This window comes from Caloenas nicobarica, chromosome 8 (genome assembly GCF_036013445.1).
Source record: "Caloenas nicobarica isolate bCalNic1 chromosome 8, bCalNic1.hap1, whole genome shotgun sequence".
NCBI lineage: Eukaryota > Metazoa > Chordata > Aves > Columbiformes > Columbidae > Caloenas > Caloenas nicobarica.
Genome location: NC_088252.1, coordinates 18,950,210 through 18,966,564, shown reverse-complemented (window position 1 = coordinate 18,966,564; position 16,355 = coordinate 18,950,210). Strand labels below are relative to the sequence as shown.

Genomic DNA, 16,355 nt, shown 5'->3' with positions numbered 1-16,355 from the left:
TAATGTTTTGTAGCAATGAAAAGCATCTGCAACCTGGAGCCTGTCATATTGCGGGCACCAGGTGAGGAATCCCTGTGTCCCTGCATGGTGGTACCCATGCCCATGCAGCAGAGGGCTGGGGTGGCCCCTGTCCATGCTGGCACGTGGAATGTCATGCTTTCTGTTGGCAGATGGTGGTTGAATAAAGACTGCTGTCAGCCCACCAAAGACTTTGTGACTCCGGTCCCATTGATGCTGAGGCTGCCCAGATCCACTGATGATGGTTTCTGCAAATCCCACAGATCGATCAAAACCATATTTTTGCAAATAAATCTCTCTGAATTCCCTATTGCATCAGCACTCCTCATTTATTGGAAGTAGAAGCTACAAAGAAAAGTCTAATGAAACAAGCCAGATCTGAAGGCAGAAGATATTGAAATCCGAAAGATTTAATTTAATGTTTTTATTATATATTTTTGGAGCCCTGATTATACTCCCACCCTCCAGGCATTTATTTACCTAAGGAAAATTATACTACTGATTACAAGATTGCAGGTTCATTTTCACTGCTGAGAACTCATTTTTTTTTTTACAGCTCACATTATACTTGCATGACTTGTAAAGTTTTGTAACATCTTGAAATTTTTAACACTAAATTGCAGAAAAAATATATATAGATTAATTAGGCAGAATACTTGCTTTGCAGTCTTTTTGAAGGGGGAAAAGTGTTAAATTCTTGGTTTGAATAGGCCTGTAAATGGTTTCTTTGACCTATTTCATAGTGAGTTCACAGGGTGCTCGCAGGAGCTGCCTTGCGTTTGTCCTTCAGGCTGAGTTGCAAAGTGAGAAACTATGAGAGGTGTCTTTAAAACATAAGAGAATGCTTTCTGCTGGGGAATAAAAATAAATTATGCAGAAATCGTGACTATAGTGTGCATGAAATTATGCTTGCAAGAACCCTGTGGTAAATATTTGACAGATAGGACATCTTAGTCAGAATTTCAGTTTTTCCAGTAAATCATTGTACCTGGGCCTTCTAAATCAAAATTCACGCCAGCCAGCACTGCATACTGAATTAAGGAGGGATTTCCAGATGTATTACAATTATTATCTAACAATTTTGTTAATAGAACTATAGAACTGGATGAGATTTCTGTCAATTCTGATGTTACAGCAACAGGGACCTTTGACTGAAACAACATCATGAATATTGGATAAGATCCTGCAGTGCTGCTCCTCCATGTTATGATATTATCCAAGGCTGAAGGTTATAAATATGTGACTTATACTGTTCACTTTCCAGGTGGTAAAAACAAAGAAAAAAAAAAAATGAAATTCCAATACACAACTAGGTATAATATAGCTTTTTCTTTATATATATATCTGTATATATATCAAGTAAAAAAATCTAAAATAGTTGGAAGTAAAAAATGAAAAAATAGCTGATTGTGTTTTTTTTTTTCTTTACAGTGATATGGTAGCAAATACAAGACAAATGAGTAATAAACCTTTACATAAGGTGTTCTGGTCCCATTTCCATCAATAGGGCTCAGACTGGGATAGAATATGGAACAAGGTGATTTTTTTGTTTGTTTGGGTTTTTTTTGCTACAGCTTCTACCAGTGTCAAAGATGATGTTGATAAGACAGAAAAAAATTATAGCACTAAATAAAACTCCAAACTGTGTTGCAAAAGACCTTAAACACGATAGGGTAAAATTTACTTCTGAACTGGGTGGAGCTAACACAAAGCATCACTGAGTCTTAGGCTGAAAATACTGTATGCTCATCCTCACCTCAAAAGATGTCCCTTTTATGCCATTTTACCACAAAAACCCCTCTATCAACTCTCTGCTTTTTTTCCCTGCATTAAAAAAGCCACAATTCAATAGAGTGGACTGAGCCAGATGCGAGACCTCAGTGATGCACAAGTTGTTGGCTGCCTTTTGTCCAGTGGTTAATTTTCCCCAGAATCATTTACATTGAAAATGTCAATTGACTAAGCTTGGCAAATGTTCACACTGAGCCCTATTCTGTCTGTAGAAAAGAAAAAAAAGTACTAGTCTCAGCATAAAACAAGATTATATAGACAGTCAACACAAAACAGTATTTTTTTTTCAGTTGTCTGCATAATAACATCAAGTTTGCATATAGAACAGCTTTTGCATTATTGCTCTACTTATAAGAATATAGTAAGGAACTTATAACAGACTTGCACATTACAAACTTAAGGTTCTTTGGTGAAGAATGAGAAAACAGTATTTTAGTTGTAATTAAATCTCAGCGATGTTTTTGTTTTTATCTGTTGATCCTTTGGATTCTTTCACAGAGGAGGGAAAGGTATTGAGTCAGCTTTACCATCGCGACGATGGCGACCCCACCGATCATCATGCAAGTGGGCCAGAAGAGGGAGTGGAACAGCACGTTGGAGCTGTACAGCTTGGTTAATATCACGTTCTTCTGAGCGCCTTCAGGGTCGTAGAAGCAGGAGAAACGTTGGTACTTTCTGAAGTTTTCCATAACAACGTTCACCAGTGACATGGATTCCTCATAATTCTTGCCACACTTGGGTATGTATGAACACTGTGAACAAATTAGAGGGAGAAAAATGCATCTCCAAACCAGATACAATGTCTGTTTTCAGGTGGCAAGCAGGAAAATCTCAAGATGATTATGCTTTTCATAATAAGAGGGGAATACTATTACGTTAATAATAAATTTATCACAGACAAAACTCAATATTTTGCATATCTACAGAATTTCCTATTGGAGAACCTCCAAGTGCTGTATAAACATTAATGCTTTAATTGTACAGTGGCCTTGTGAGATAGGTGAATATATTATTATTGCTAATTTACACATGCAAAAATGGTGCTGATGAAGTACCTCTTCATCTTAAGTGGCATGCATATGCTCATAGTTAGATGGGTAATTGACTCTGTAAATACAAATCTGGTAGTTCAGATCTCACTTGGATCAGATCAAAGTGAGTGTAGTGGGCACAGGAGTTCACTCACAGAGCAAAAGGCTGACAAGAGACCTTCATACAAATTTTCCTGTGGGCGTAATACCTTGATTAGGGAAAAATATAATCTAGGAGAAAAGAGTTTTCTTTCTCATAACCCAGAGGGCTTTCATTCAACCTCCAACTGAAGATCAGCCTGGCTACCAGAATGGCTTTTTAGTCTTGCTTTTGCTCTTGACCCCAGCGTAAGTCCAACTATTCCTTCTCTCTGCAGATGCTGCTTCAATTTTAGTCTTAGTCATGAAGAAAAAAAAGATTTGAGGGTGGCTCTATCTAACGCAGTTTCATCCTAGCATTCCCAAAGAATGCTAAAGGAAAGTTAATTGAAAAACTGGCTTATGGAGTCAAGGCATTGAGGATATTCAAGGGGACATGTAGGGTGGTGCCCCTGGGCTATGCTGACCATTGTTTAGCAGGGAGCTAGTGTGGTCTGGTGATGTGGTGGGCAGACACACAAGGATTGAAGTGACATATGGATTTTGACCTAGAGTAGAAACGCCTAAATTTTTTGTTGTTGCTGCTGGTTCTGGAAGACAGTTGATGGGAGCCACCCAGGGCATCTCACTCCCTCCTCTCTTCTAGACACTTACACTCCTCCGCACCTGAAGGTTTTCTGCGCCTGCACAGGATTTTGATCAAATGTCATACCCAAGCAAGAACTGCTTTAGGCCGGGGGGGAATCTGCTGCTTAACTTCTCATTGGATGTGCTTGGGGAGACCCAGAAAGTTATTGTTCCCTGGTAGTTATGAAGCAATCATGGATCCCCTCTGTGCTCCTGCCTGTGCTGCTGAACCTGCTTGTCCTGGACAAGCATCTCAAGTGGTCCCAGACAACTTAATGAGAGAAAGTGAGTTTTGCACAGGAAAAAAGATGGTTTGGTTAAAATAATGCAACCCATGGCTTTTGATTATTACTATTTTAATGTATATACTTTGTAAATGCTCCTTGGTTCTTTTTCATGACCACGTTGTGACTTTTTGTAATGTACTGTGATAAATCTCTAGCCCTAATAATGATCAAAGGATTAACCTCGTGATGGGATTTGATTGATTGGCAAGTATATTAGCACAGAATATGAAGTGCAGCAGAACGATGGTCTGCTGTTAGCAGACTGGGGCATTAAGGGTAGAGCGTGATAGCACTGCCATTATGAATATTTCATAGAGCTCTAGAAATTAGAGATGGAAAATATCAGGGCAGTAATATCTCATCCATCTTCCTGCTGATGCAGATCTGCTCCCTCCAGGATATTCTCCTGTGCTCTGCCCAGCTTTGTCTTAAATGTCCAAAGCCACAAGCTCTCTTCCAGTTCTTATGACTCTTTAATAGATCATAATCTAGTAAGTAGGGGAAATTTCTCAGTGAAATGTACCTCATTTGTTTTTACTGAATTATGTGCTATCACTGTTGTAACAGCAGTATTTCGAATTTGGAATTTTATTTTTTCTTGCAAGTTTGGCCCTATATATTTTTGTTTCTTAAACTTCCAGCTGTTACTATCCTGAGCAAGGAGATTAAATGAGGACTTGGCTACTCTTGCCAGAGTCCAGCCCTGCCCCCTAGATAGGAAACAGCAGGCACATAAAAGCCCAAATGACGACAGATTCCTGGACTCCAAGTCTGTGGAAATGTCCCAAGAGTGCAGCGGGGGAAGGTCTGACTTCCTGCAAATCTGAGTATTTTCCAAGCTTTTTCAAAGGATACCTGGTGCTGAAGCAGAACTTGAGCTGTTGCCTCCTGCACCTGACGGCACAGAGCCACCAACCACATCAGGCTGGTTGGGCAGCCCATGCCAGGAGAGTCTGGTAGCATGAAGCTGTGAAATGCAGTTGTGCAAGGGAGGCTGAGTTACTTTGCATCTCAGCCAGGCTCCTTGTGCTGAAACCATCTCTCTCTTTCCAGGCTGTGGTCTCCCATGTGCTCTCCAAGACATGGGTGCTCTTTATTCTATGTGCTGTCTACATCATACGTCCAGGAGCTCAGGAGAACTGGAATCTTGGCCTCAGCTTTGAGAAGCTCCTTGTTGCACAAAATTGCTGTGTGCATTGAGTTGTGGTTGTGGGGTGCTCCTGGCCTCCTTCCATGACTTGGCTTCCCCAGTGAGACCTCAGGGATAGCACAGGGCTGGCCCTGCTGTACTGATGTCTGCTGTGTTGCACAGGTCATTGGTGAGGAAGTAGGTAGACACAGATTATGCGAGGTTTTGATTTTTTTTTCTAATCTTCATTTAGTTTTCTCCAATGCCTGGCAGGGAATTTTATATCCACAATTCTTACACTGTATCTGTGAATGTAGACTACTAAATCTACTCTGTTTTGTTACCCCTCTGCATTGTCAAACACTTGGAAATCTGCAAATCTGAAACTAAATAATATCTGGCTCTCTGCCTCTAGTGAGGATTATGTGATATGGTGTGAGAAATATAGTTCTTCTGTTTCTTGCAAGTTGATCACCAGAAAGACACACTAGACAGTTACAAAGAACTTGTTATTACATTTCCAGCTCTGCTTTTCTAATGTAAAGGAGTGGATAGGTAGCCTGTATAAGCTACCTCTAGACATGCCCAGTCCAATGCCCTGCTCAGTGCAGAGTTGCTCAGGCACTTGTCCAGTCAAGTTATGAGTATCTCCAAGGATGGAGATCATACAACATACCTGGGCAAGCTGGGAGCAGTTTTGTTTAAACCAATGAAGTTATGCTGAAAATGCTATTGCCAGAAAAGCCCGCAGTTCAGAATGGGCAATGAAATACCTGGTTCTAGTGCTATCTCTGTGGTTGGGGTGTGTCCTTGTCGTGCTGAGCCTGGCAACTTTAACAAGATGTGCTGTGGCAATCTTTGTGAGAAAGTGGTCAGGATGTAAATTTACATCTCTTTTGAAAGTGCGACAGGTTTGAATCAGGGGCTGAAGGAGGAGCTTTGTGTCTGCATTGGCCCAATACTGATTCCTGCAGACTGACTTATCCAGTCCAGAAATGGGTCTGCTGGGAACTGCAGACAAACATCGCTGCTCCTCCCACACTAGCTAAACTCCTCCCTGGGTTGTAAATACCTGAACCTTCAATGGGAAACCATGAGATCCCCCATAATTTCTGAGTCCCAGGCAGTTATAGCTGGCATAACGGTGATTCTGGTGATTAAAGCCTGCTTGTTATCTCACTTATGGACTATGGATATAAATCAGCAGTAGCTCTGATGACACAAAAAGAATCAAAATGATATAGTATGAGATTGAAATGGGGCCTCTAGAATTGCTTTTACCACCGCAGTCCTTCCTCAGGGTGACAGCCTGGCCCCACAGTCCGAGTGCAAGGGGATATTGGCCGATCACCTCTCCCAGAGGCTGCTACAGCCTTTTGACAGCTGAGAAAGGAAATTGTACCTGTGAAAGCATTTAAGGTGCTATGGTTGTAGTATTGATGAGGGACTGGTCTTGTCTTAAGGGTTAGAGATAAAGCGTGCACAGCGAGAGCAATGAAAAATCATGAAAAATCTCATGAGTTTTTCTGGGAAAGACTCAAGCAGCTCAACTGATATCCATTAACTTCCCACTGATTCCCACTAGAGACTGGCAGCAGCACGCTGTAGATTTGTACATAAATTGCACCTACTCCTTACTTATGCCTTACCACCTACCTCCTACTCCCACCTTGTGGAACGGTAACCAGGTTAGACAGCAAGTCTCCAAGATTAATCATTATTTAAAATCAAAGTGCATTTTGCTCTAGCCGTGCTTCCTGGTGGGGAGAGGAGAGAGACGGGCTGCAGATGCTGCTTAGCATTCACAGCGGTGCTCAGCGAGGCAGGGAGGTTGCGGGGGGATGCTGACCTTTTGAAGGTCACTGGTGTTGGCCTTGGTAAGCACTGCACTCTGCAGTGTCCCCAGTAATATCAGGGCTCAGTAAGCCAGGGATGGCCTTTTTTTTTTTTTCTTAATTTATTAATCAAGGAGAAAGATAGGAAATGCAGACCTGAGTAGGTGAATGGAGAGCAATAGCTAGCACCCAGCTGGAGCATCACAAAACCAGCCATGCTCAGGGATGCTCGTCCTGCTGCACAGGGCCGCTCTCTGGCTGAGTGAGAGGGAGCTGAGATGGGTTGTGCTGATCTGAGCTCAGAGTCTCTGCTGATCCCAGACAGGCACAAGAAGTGAGGTGTTTTATAGACATCGCAAGTTTCCATTCAAAACTGTTTGGATTCAAGTCACATAGCCAGCAGCGTGTCAGGAAAACCTAGGAATCCTCCCGAGAGCAGAGCTTAACCTGTAAAACAACCTTGGGCTGGAGAAGTATTAACTGTGCCTACATCAAATTAAGAGGAGGTGGCATCTGGGAGAATTTCAAAGTCCATTTCAGCAAGTAAAAATCATCAATAATGGAATGTGGAGATTTATGCTGAATCTCTTTATTTATTTGAATCAATGGGGCATAGAGACAAATCTGGTCTGTTTTAATCAAACTGTGGCATGAGCGTCACTGGATTTTGCTTTTGCCCCAGCAGAAAGTGGGGTCTGGACTACCTCAGGCTTCATGAACAGTGAGTGCCTCCTTTCTGCACTAATGCCAAACCGGAGGGGAAGATGGGGACGCTCTTCTCCAATCTCACACTTCAGATCCAGAGGACTTTGTCTCTCAGCCACAGGAGCTAATTATCCAGCAGAATAACTGGCCCGGTGCAACCATGCCGTGCTTTGACTAATTTTAATATCGCTTCATCTTAATATGCAGAAGTAATTTGGGATACTGAATTGCTGCCATAAATAGAAACACAATAGGTTATGTTGTCAGCAGCCTGAACCGGGGCTCTGCTGTTACGGGTTGTGCTTTGCCAAGCGCCTGTAGTTTGGGGTTCGGTGACCTTGGATAACGAAGTAGTTAATGCAAATCTGGCACTTGCAACTCTGATGACTTAGCTGTGTCCCAGCTCACTGCAGCTTGCAGTCTTGGGTGCCCAGGTGCTGCACATACAAGGAAGGAAAGGTGGGGAGAGGGATGTTTCTTAGTCTGATCCTGCCTTGCTACACGGAGGGAGCGAACAGCCACCTGTGAGAGGCGGTGGCATGGCAGGCTGTTACGCACAGCGCTGTGTCAGCCGCACAGCTGTGGCTGCGGGCCGGCGAGGGGATGCCTTCTGTGCGTCCGCTGTGTTCATTATAGCTGCCAGACAGGAGCTGTCTCCAGCCCACCTGGATGGAGTTATGCCGGATTTTGTACTTGCTGAAGCAGAGACAGGAATTACTCTGCAGACTTGTTAAAAATGATCTTTTTGGTTCAACGTCTGGAATCGGGAATGTTGTGCAAGAAAGACTGGCTGACTCCTTATCTACGTGTGCCTAAAAGCCAGGCCTCTTATTTTCATGCTGCTGCTTTTATTTTGGCAGTCCCTGCTCAGCAAACTTTCAGCATCTTTAGACCATCCGCAGGGGTAAGTGCTGTGCCGTGACCCCAGCAGCACAGCTGACCTCAGCGGAGGTGCTCTGGGCAAAGAAGTTTGTCACCAGAGACTGAGGCAGAGACTCGTCTGCTGTTAGACATGGGGCTCTCGTCTGTCCCCGCTGCCTTGCCTGGCCCCGCAGTAATAAGGCCATTTCTATTCTCGCTGCCGCGGATATGCCGTGCACATGGCGAGGGGTGTTTGTGATCGTGCGGAGCCAGACCCGGCTGGGAAGTGACTTGTCCACAGCTCTGCAAGAATATCAATGTGACAAGTGCTCAGCGCTTGTGACAAAAGCTCAGTGCCTGCAAAGCGCTGCTTACACTGGTGAGGGATGAGGGAGACTTCATCCCCTGGGGCCACCACCCATGTGGGATGAGCTGCGCTCCCTGCATGGGCCAGAGGGGAAACTGCCCCCTCCAGAGATGTGAGCTCAGTTTCTGCACTGCTTTCTCTGTTCTGTATTTACTGGGGAAGCAGGAGCTGGAAACCTTACATTGCTTTGAAGTGAGAAATGAGTATAACAAGGTGAGCCCTCCAGAAACCCATTTAGGAAGAAATTTTATTCCGTGCTCCTACCTCAGAATTAATTTTCATTGTTTCCTCGGTGTGGTAGAGCAGAAGCTTCTGGCCAGAAGAGGTGAGATTAACGTACACCTGGAGGCAGGGGTACTGAGAGATTTTCCAGCAGTCTGGACCGCAGTTAAACGAGCAGTTGAAAGTTTCTGTGATGGATGCATTGAGAAGCGAGCACTGAGCCTCTTCTGTCCAGACACTAAATAGGAGAAAAAGAGACATTAGAGCATGGCGAGAATGGGCAATAAGCATTAAACACAGCTCACGCTTTCCATCTGGGGGCATCTTGTAGGAGATGCTACATGTTGCAGGGACTTGAGCAAAGGCTGGACTTTCTCATGTCACATGTTGCAGACAGTGTAATTCTGCAGGACACAAAGTTTGTGCTTTGGGCACAAAAAGGCCTGATTCATTTATGTCTGTGTATAAATGAAAAGGGAACTGAAACTTTTAGTCTGGAGAACATGTACTCGACACCAAAGGGAATCAGCAGAGATATCAGAGAAGAAAAACGAGCAGCCTGCCCTGGAGAGAGCACAACACATGTGGTGCTTTGTGGCATGATACCTTGGTCCCAGAGTTGATGGAGCGGAGGCTGGGATGGCAACTTTGCATTACCATGGTACGTCTGTTCATACACGTGAAGACACAGTAACACAGAAGTGGTATTGCATGCCACTCCACCTGCGGGAAGGCTTTTTCCAGTGGCAGCTTGCTTGATTTTCTATGAGTTAAGCCAGCTGAGGTAATCGTTCTGAAGGATTTCAACTTATCTCCAACTCACCAGAGGCTAAAACTGGGAAGATGGAGCCTGGGGGTGCACTGGCAGTTTTCACTTGGATTTCTTGCATGTATTTAAAAACTTAAAAGCTGTATTTTCCTTAGGGATGAGAGCAGTGGGAAGGACACAGCGAGGGCTCTGTGCAAGGCCACTCACAAGCTTGGGGACAGGTTTCACCCCAGGGCTCCCCGTTACCCCCGTTTGGCCCCTCAGCTCCCACTCAGTGCCTGCTGCTCGCCATGAGCAGGCTGAGGATCTGCCTGCCCCTTCCCAAACCTGCAAAAGGCTTTACAGGGTGAAACCAAAGATCTCCAACTAATTCTCTTGGTATTTCACTTTGGTGGTAATTACGCTTGCATAGTCCATTTTACATTTCTATTAAGTTATGCTATGATTTCTAGGGGGAAATCAAGTAAAAGGATTTTTTCCCCCCTCCCAGGCAGTATTTTGAGGAAGGGGTGTTGCTGTCTGTAAAGGAGCATAACCTCTAAGGAGATCTGGCTGTGTCTTTTCCTCACTTTCACCTTTCTGACTGCTGTTTTATTCATGCATGAGGGTAATAAAGTAACACCTGCCTACCACAGGCTTGTGAAGATGGAATATTTGATAGGTGCTTCGATATCTTCTGGCAATTTTTCACATAGTTTGTAATATAAATAATCTTTCTATAATACATGAGCAATTTTGAACTTAGCAGCCTCTGCAACTGACCCTGATATTGCCAAAGGTCTAGGAGAGCAACTGAGAAAAGCAAATGCTCTTGGATACTTAACAGGGCTTGATCTCTGTTTTCAAAATCTAAACTTTGCCTGGATTTAAAAAGGGAAAAATATCTTTATCATACAAATAAGATGCTGCAAATCAGTGCAGTTCATCCTCATCCATCACTAGTTTTCCCTTATAATTGCAGGGTCAAGAAGGAATATTTTCCTGCAGGCATGCCCATATAATTGAGAATATTTGAATCAGTGAACTTTAGGAACTTATAGTACATGCCTAAATAAGAAGCCAGGGCTGGATAAGCCAGATTGTGCCAGGTATAGGGCATTGCCTCAGGGCAGTTTTGGACATGACAAACTAATGTTTTGATCCCAAGTTACACATTTTTCGTTCTCCTAACTCCACTGATTGGGGCAGAAAAAACATTGTTGACAGTCTTATTACAGTCTGGTCTGGATTTTAAATAGGGCTCATGCTTGAAAACTAATTTCAAATGCTGCTAATGAATCACGGGCCAAACTTTCTGCTCCATGGCGGAGAAGGAAGCCAGAGAAAGCCTCAGAAACATTAAGTTCTGTGTAGTAATGATGAAAGATGATCTTTCACTTCCAGCAAATTACTGTATTTCAGGAGGATTTCACTTGTTAAAATGAAAGTAATAACCTACATGGAAAACTACATGCTACAAAGCAGCTTCATTTCTTTCCTAAATTAATTCTCTATTCTTCATTTGAAAGTGTGTTGTTTCTCAAGGCTGCTAAATATTTTTGCTGTTCTCTCCCAAGTTTGGGCTTTGCAGCAACAGCCCCTGAGAGGTTTGCAGGGTTCCACGCGCTGCTGACCAGCTGATATGGATATCATACTGGTGTTAAACTGTGGCAAGTCTAAAGCCTATGGATCAAGATTTCCTCAAACAGGGACCTAATTCTTCCCTCACTAATGTGCCTATTACTCAACTCTCTTTCACTGCAGTTATGCCTAATTTATACTGGGGTAAGAAAATGCAGAATCAGAGCTATGTTGACCAAAGGAAAAAATCTGAACCTTTAATGAAAAGAGTTAAAAGAAGTAGTCATGGAAAGTCAGCTGGAGTAGAAAGTGAGAGATCAGGGTAACCATAATGAAATTACCTTTGCATGTAAGACCGCAGCAGGGTGATTCCCAGGAGAAAGTACATCATGATAGAGCACACCATCATGGCCAGCCCGAGGAGTATGGCCCGGTCTTCTCCGGCTTTTAGGGCTGTGACTGTTTTCCTTTTGTCCAGTAGATCATGATCCCTGATTTTTTGGTAAATATTTCTGAGGTTGAAAATAATATATTCTTATGTGAAGTTCATATTTAATAAAAGAACCCTCTACAGAGTGGGTAGTTCCACCTCCATACCCATCTCATGGGAGAGAAAGGCTTAAGGGTCCTCAGGTCTCTTTTTTTCATCGGATTCAGTCTGATCTGGTGGAAACATACTCATCTCCAAAATAAATTACAGCCATTTCTAAAAAGGTAAAAACTTCTTATAGTAAGTACAGGAAGTAGATACTTGTGCCAGCTCAGTAAATCCTTCTTTGGTACAGCTTAATTGGCTCAGTTGAATTATACTGTAGGTGAATTTGACCTGCCAATGCTATCTTAGGCCACTAGAAGATGTTTAGGTATATGAGGTGTCTTTTCTTCAGTTGAATATGGTAACAGGTCTTATGTTACCATATGTAGAAAAGAGCCTGAAGAAAGTCATCACTAAAATTATCTGAAAGGACCACATTCTTTTTTGATCCCCTACAGGCTAGTGGTTTGGGTAATTTTCCACCCTGAGCGTGACTCAAAGCTCATGAAACACTATGGGGATTTTGCAATTGATTTCTGTGGGTTTTTTGATTGGGAGCTTATTTACTTTATTTATAAAACAGCTTTCTGTAAGCCCAGTTACTCATTATGGTAAAAACTCTCACAGAAAATTATCCACCAAAGCTATTTGTTCTGGGATTAAAAAAAAAAATACAACAAACCATTCCCCCTTCAGTAGAGTCCTTTGCATTTTCTAACCATAAGTCCTTCTTTCATCTCCGAGCCTTTGATGATTCAATGGGTCATGAGGACACAATGGTGAAGAAGGAAATATTTGAGTACATTTCAAACACACTCAAACTTTGTGGGTTTAAAATGTACTTACAGACCTGAGGCTGGTCAAAAACTCCTGTGTTTTCTGTTATGGTTCTTTTGAATCGTCCAGGCAGCACCCGAAGCATGTGAACCGCACACCTCTGAGCCCTGGCACCACCATAACATGGACATAGTAGTACATGTGGAAGAAGTTCCTCTTCTACTGTCTGCAAAATGGCAGGTGAGCAACATCAACATCACTTTGGGCTCTAGCAAATCCACCATTCTTTTAAGCCGAAACCACCAAGTTTCACTCAACCTTGGAAAAAAGCACTGTTCCAGACCAACCATATAACTTACATTCACTAATAGGGACAAAGAAATAGAGTTAAGACTGATGTAAAATAATAAATAAAATCAGACATAAACACGGCAGAAACAAGAAAATAGTTTTAATCATAAACTCCCTGAAATTGGAATTGAATTTGTATTTAGATGATGAGTCACAGTCAGGAAAAGCACATATGGTGTGGGGTTTTATAGCAAAAATCTTGCTTAGATGATACTGCAGTCAATAGTCTCCCATACCTGAGACCTGCTGAGGTTTCTTCATCCAACTGTAATTTACATGTTTAGATGTTTCTGGTTTCTCTTCAAAACCACCCTTCAAAGCTTGTCAGTGTTTTTCTAGTTGGAAATGAAATGGTAATTCAGCCTGTCAAAATGTTCTCTGGCATTGGGGAGAAAAACTACATTGTGAACTAGCAGATGCAATTGCCTTCAAAGAAGTATGTAGAGTAATAATCTAATGTTACTTTTCTATTATTATTTATCAAACTGTATTTAACTCTGAGAGCTGCTATTACGATTTGCATTGCTCCCAAATGGAAGCAGTCAGGAAGGCAGAGATTGTCTTGCAGTTCCAGCACATTAACCGATCACACAGCATAACTTATGTCAGCATGTAGACATAAAACGGAGACAGTGCAATCGCTCACTAATGTCACCAGAGTAGCTAGGACATAAAAGGGATACAAATGGACAATTTAAAAATAAATAGCTAATTGAGAATGGTTACAAATACTTCCCATATGGCCTTGAGCCAGGAAACGTGCTATGAGAGGTAAAAAAGGGTGGAATGAAGGGTGTGTTGTAGAAATGATCTATCTGGCAGGTGACTGGCAAAGGGGACAGTGTGTGGCAACTGCTTGCCAGGCGAATGTCCTGTGTTCACCTGCCATTGTAAATAAAGCTAAATAAAGCTCTGCCTTGAGCGTCTGGCCCGGAGCAGTTGTTTGGTTGCTCTTTTGAAAATATTTGTCGTTCAAAGCCCCAGACGACAAGACAGTGGTAGCCTCGTGCACCTTACGGAGGGCTTTTTTCTTCTGGACCCCTGCCGGGAGTCGGTGTCGTCCCACAGGCCGAGGCGTGCGGTGGCGCGGTACGTGCCGGTGTGTGACACACCGGTGCTGATGCAGCCCGGGAGACACGCTGAGTAACCATCCCTCCTCCTCCTCCTTCACACTCCTACCTGCGCTCGGGAGGTGCCAGTTTGCTCAGCGGGATACTGAGAACATCTGCTGTTACCAGACTTCACATTTTTGCCCCAGAGAACCCTGGCTTTGGGGGACACATGTTGTTGTCCAGAATATTTTGCCACTAACAGAGCAACTTTGGCATCTCCTTAGCTGGAGCAGCAGTGGTGGCTGCACACGTGTGTGTGCTGCTCCCCGGGGAGGATTTTGTGCACGTGTGAACTTTTGGCACAGCCCAGGGACCTCTTTCTACTTGGTGAGCTGGAAGAGCTCCATGCTTAGCTGGCTGATTTTGGACCCCAGGGCTGCACAGCCACAATTAGCTGACTGCTGCAGTGTGTTTAAGTACAGATCACTGCATCCCAGACACTGCTCACCTAGGTGACTCCATCCGATACTTGTGATTACCTGTAATAACTCCCCAAATATGTCCTGTGCAAAGACATTTAATAGGAAGTAAGCCTCCAAGGCCAAAAGGGTTTTGCTCTCCTGATTATTTCTGAACTGAAGGTCTCCCCTGCTAAATCTCCATGTTCCTTTTGCCAGATTTCTCAGAGGATATGTGCTGGTTGCTCTACCCAGGCTCAGCTGCCAGAGGGGAAATCTCGGCTATGACCGTGCCTGCTGGGGACAGACAGAGCAGAGGTTTCCCTCTCCACGTCTCTGCACAGCAGCAGTGCGGGGATTCCTCTGCAGCTCCTGCAGAAGTTCAGAGGAAGGGAAGTCTTAGGGAGGACCTGTGTGGTGAAACGAAGTAGCCCAGATTACATTACTCAGCCTGAATACGAGACAGCCAATCTGAGCCTGCCAGCCTCAGTGAAGAAGTTCTATATCTTCTGTAGAGTTGCTCATATTTGCTGCAGCCAAGACCTTTTTTTTTTTGATACCGTGAGGGACATGACCATTTAGCATTCACTTATGTGAAGGACGAGACATGCCACTTGTACTGTACGTGCTCGGTGCTCTGCTGGTGCAGGGCTCTGGGGATAAGACGAATTTATTGGCATGTATTAGGAATGGTCTGGTATGCCAAGGGGTTGCAACTGGCCACTGCCATGTAGAGCAGGAGAGGCTGAAGATCCTTCTGAACCAGTACAACAGTTCTGGTTTTGCTCCTAAATGGGTAGATCTGGGAGCATGGAAAAGGGGGTCTAGTTTCCTCCCTGGAAATACAGAATAATCAGGCATGTGTAATTACTTTATTTTTTTGAAAATAAACACAAATTACTGACCCTCAGATTCTTTCCCTTGCAAATAGACCATGGAGTAGCACTGAGGGAGATGTTGGCTCCTCTGGCACTGCACAGTCATGGGGCTTGTCAGATGGGGACACCTGCCTGCTTGAATTATTCAGAGTGACTTTGAATTCACATTCACTTCTCTGATATCACAGTTATTATGCAGACATCACTCAAATTACCTCATATTGAGGTATCTACTGATATCAGGAATCCTTGAATGCAAGAACAAAAAAATCATCCTGTATCTTACTGGCACAATTCCCGATGCTCAGGGACTTTTCTGCTCAGAAGCCAATTTCTTTACATTTTTCTTTCACTTTGTTGGGTATATTTAGCTGCATCAGTTTTTGTTATTAGAGCTATGGCAACAGGAAATCTCTCTGGAGCTCTCACAAAAGTCTCAGTGATGGTCGTAGAAAGATTCCTATCAATATGAACAGATTTCGTTCACTCAATTCCTTACATTTCTCCCACCAAAATGGTCCAAACTGAACCAAATCAAACCAGTGCTTTGGTTTTCTGAGGTTACAATGTTGTAGAAAGCCTAATTAACAGCTGATAAAGAATGAGGGCTTGACTAGGTTTCTGAAGCCTAAAAAGTGGCAACTGGGGAACAGTGTATGTCTAAAAGAGCGATGAAATAAATGTCTAATTTTTGGATGAAATCCTGCAAAAGCAGATGTCTAAGAGACACCTTCCACCCAGGAGGAGGGGATTCTTCCACAGCAAGTTACTCATTGCTGCATAGGATGTTATTATGGTGTGATGCCTCAAAACTCAGCAGGTCGTGGCATGTGTCAGGAGAAAAGTTTGCTGCTCCAGCTGACAATCTTCCTGTCTGAAGCTTAAAGAACAAAAATTCTCAGGAAAGGGTCATTTAGGGGGAGTAATTTCTCTAAAATGCACGGCCTGTTTGATACAGTGATGCTTCTGGTGGTGTTACGCGTGTTACAGTCGCTGGCAGATG

The 16,355-nt window shown here is 43.3% G+C and overlaps 1 protein-coding gene across 5 annotated transcripts in view; it reads right to left on the bottom strand.

Moving 5' to 3' along the window:
- Nucleotides 1–373: 373 nt before the first annotated feature.
- Nucleotides 374–16,355, bottom strand: part of LOC135991688 (calcium-activated potassium channel subunit beta-2) — a 146,329-nt gene continuing 130,347 nt past the window's right edge. For 4 of the 5 annotated variants that reach the window (XM_065640481.1, XM_065640483.1, XM_065640485.1 and 1 more), the window contains 3 exons: nt 11,643–11,813; nt 9,015–9,210; nt 374–2,561 (listed from right to left, as the gene is read on the bottom strand). In XM_065640481.1, coding sequence (XP_065496553.1) covers nt 2,277–2,561; nt 9,015–9,210; nt 11,643–11,813 — 652 coding nt within the window. In that variant the 3' untranslated portion in view covers nt 374–2,276. The remainder of the gene's footprint in view (nt 2,562–9,014; nt 9,211–11,642; nt 11,814–16,355) is intronic. The other variant, XM_065640482.1, reaches the window with a different exon arrangement.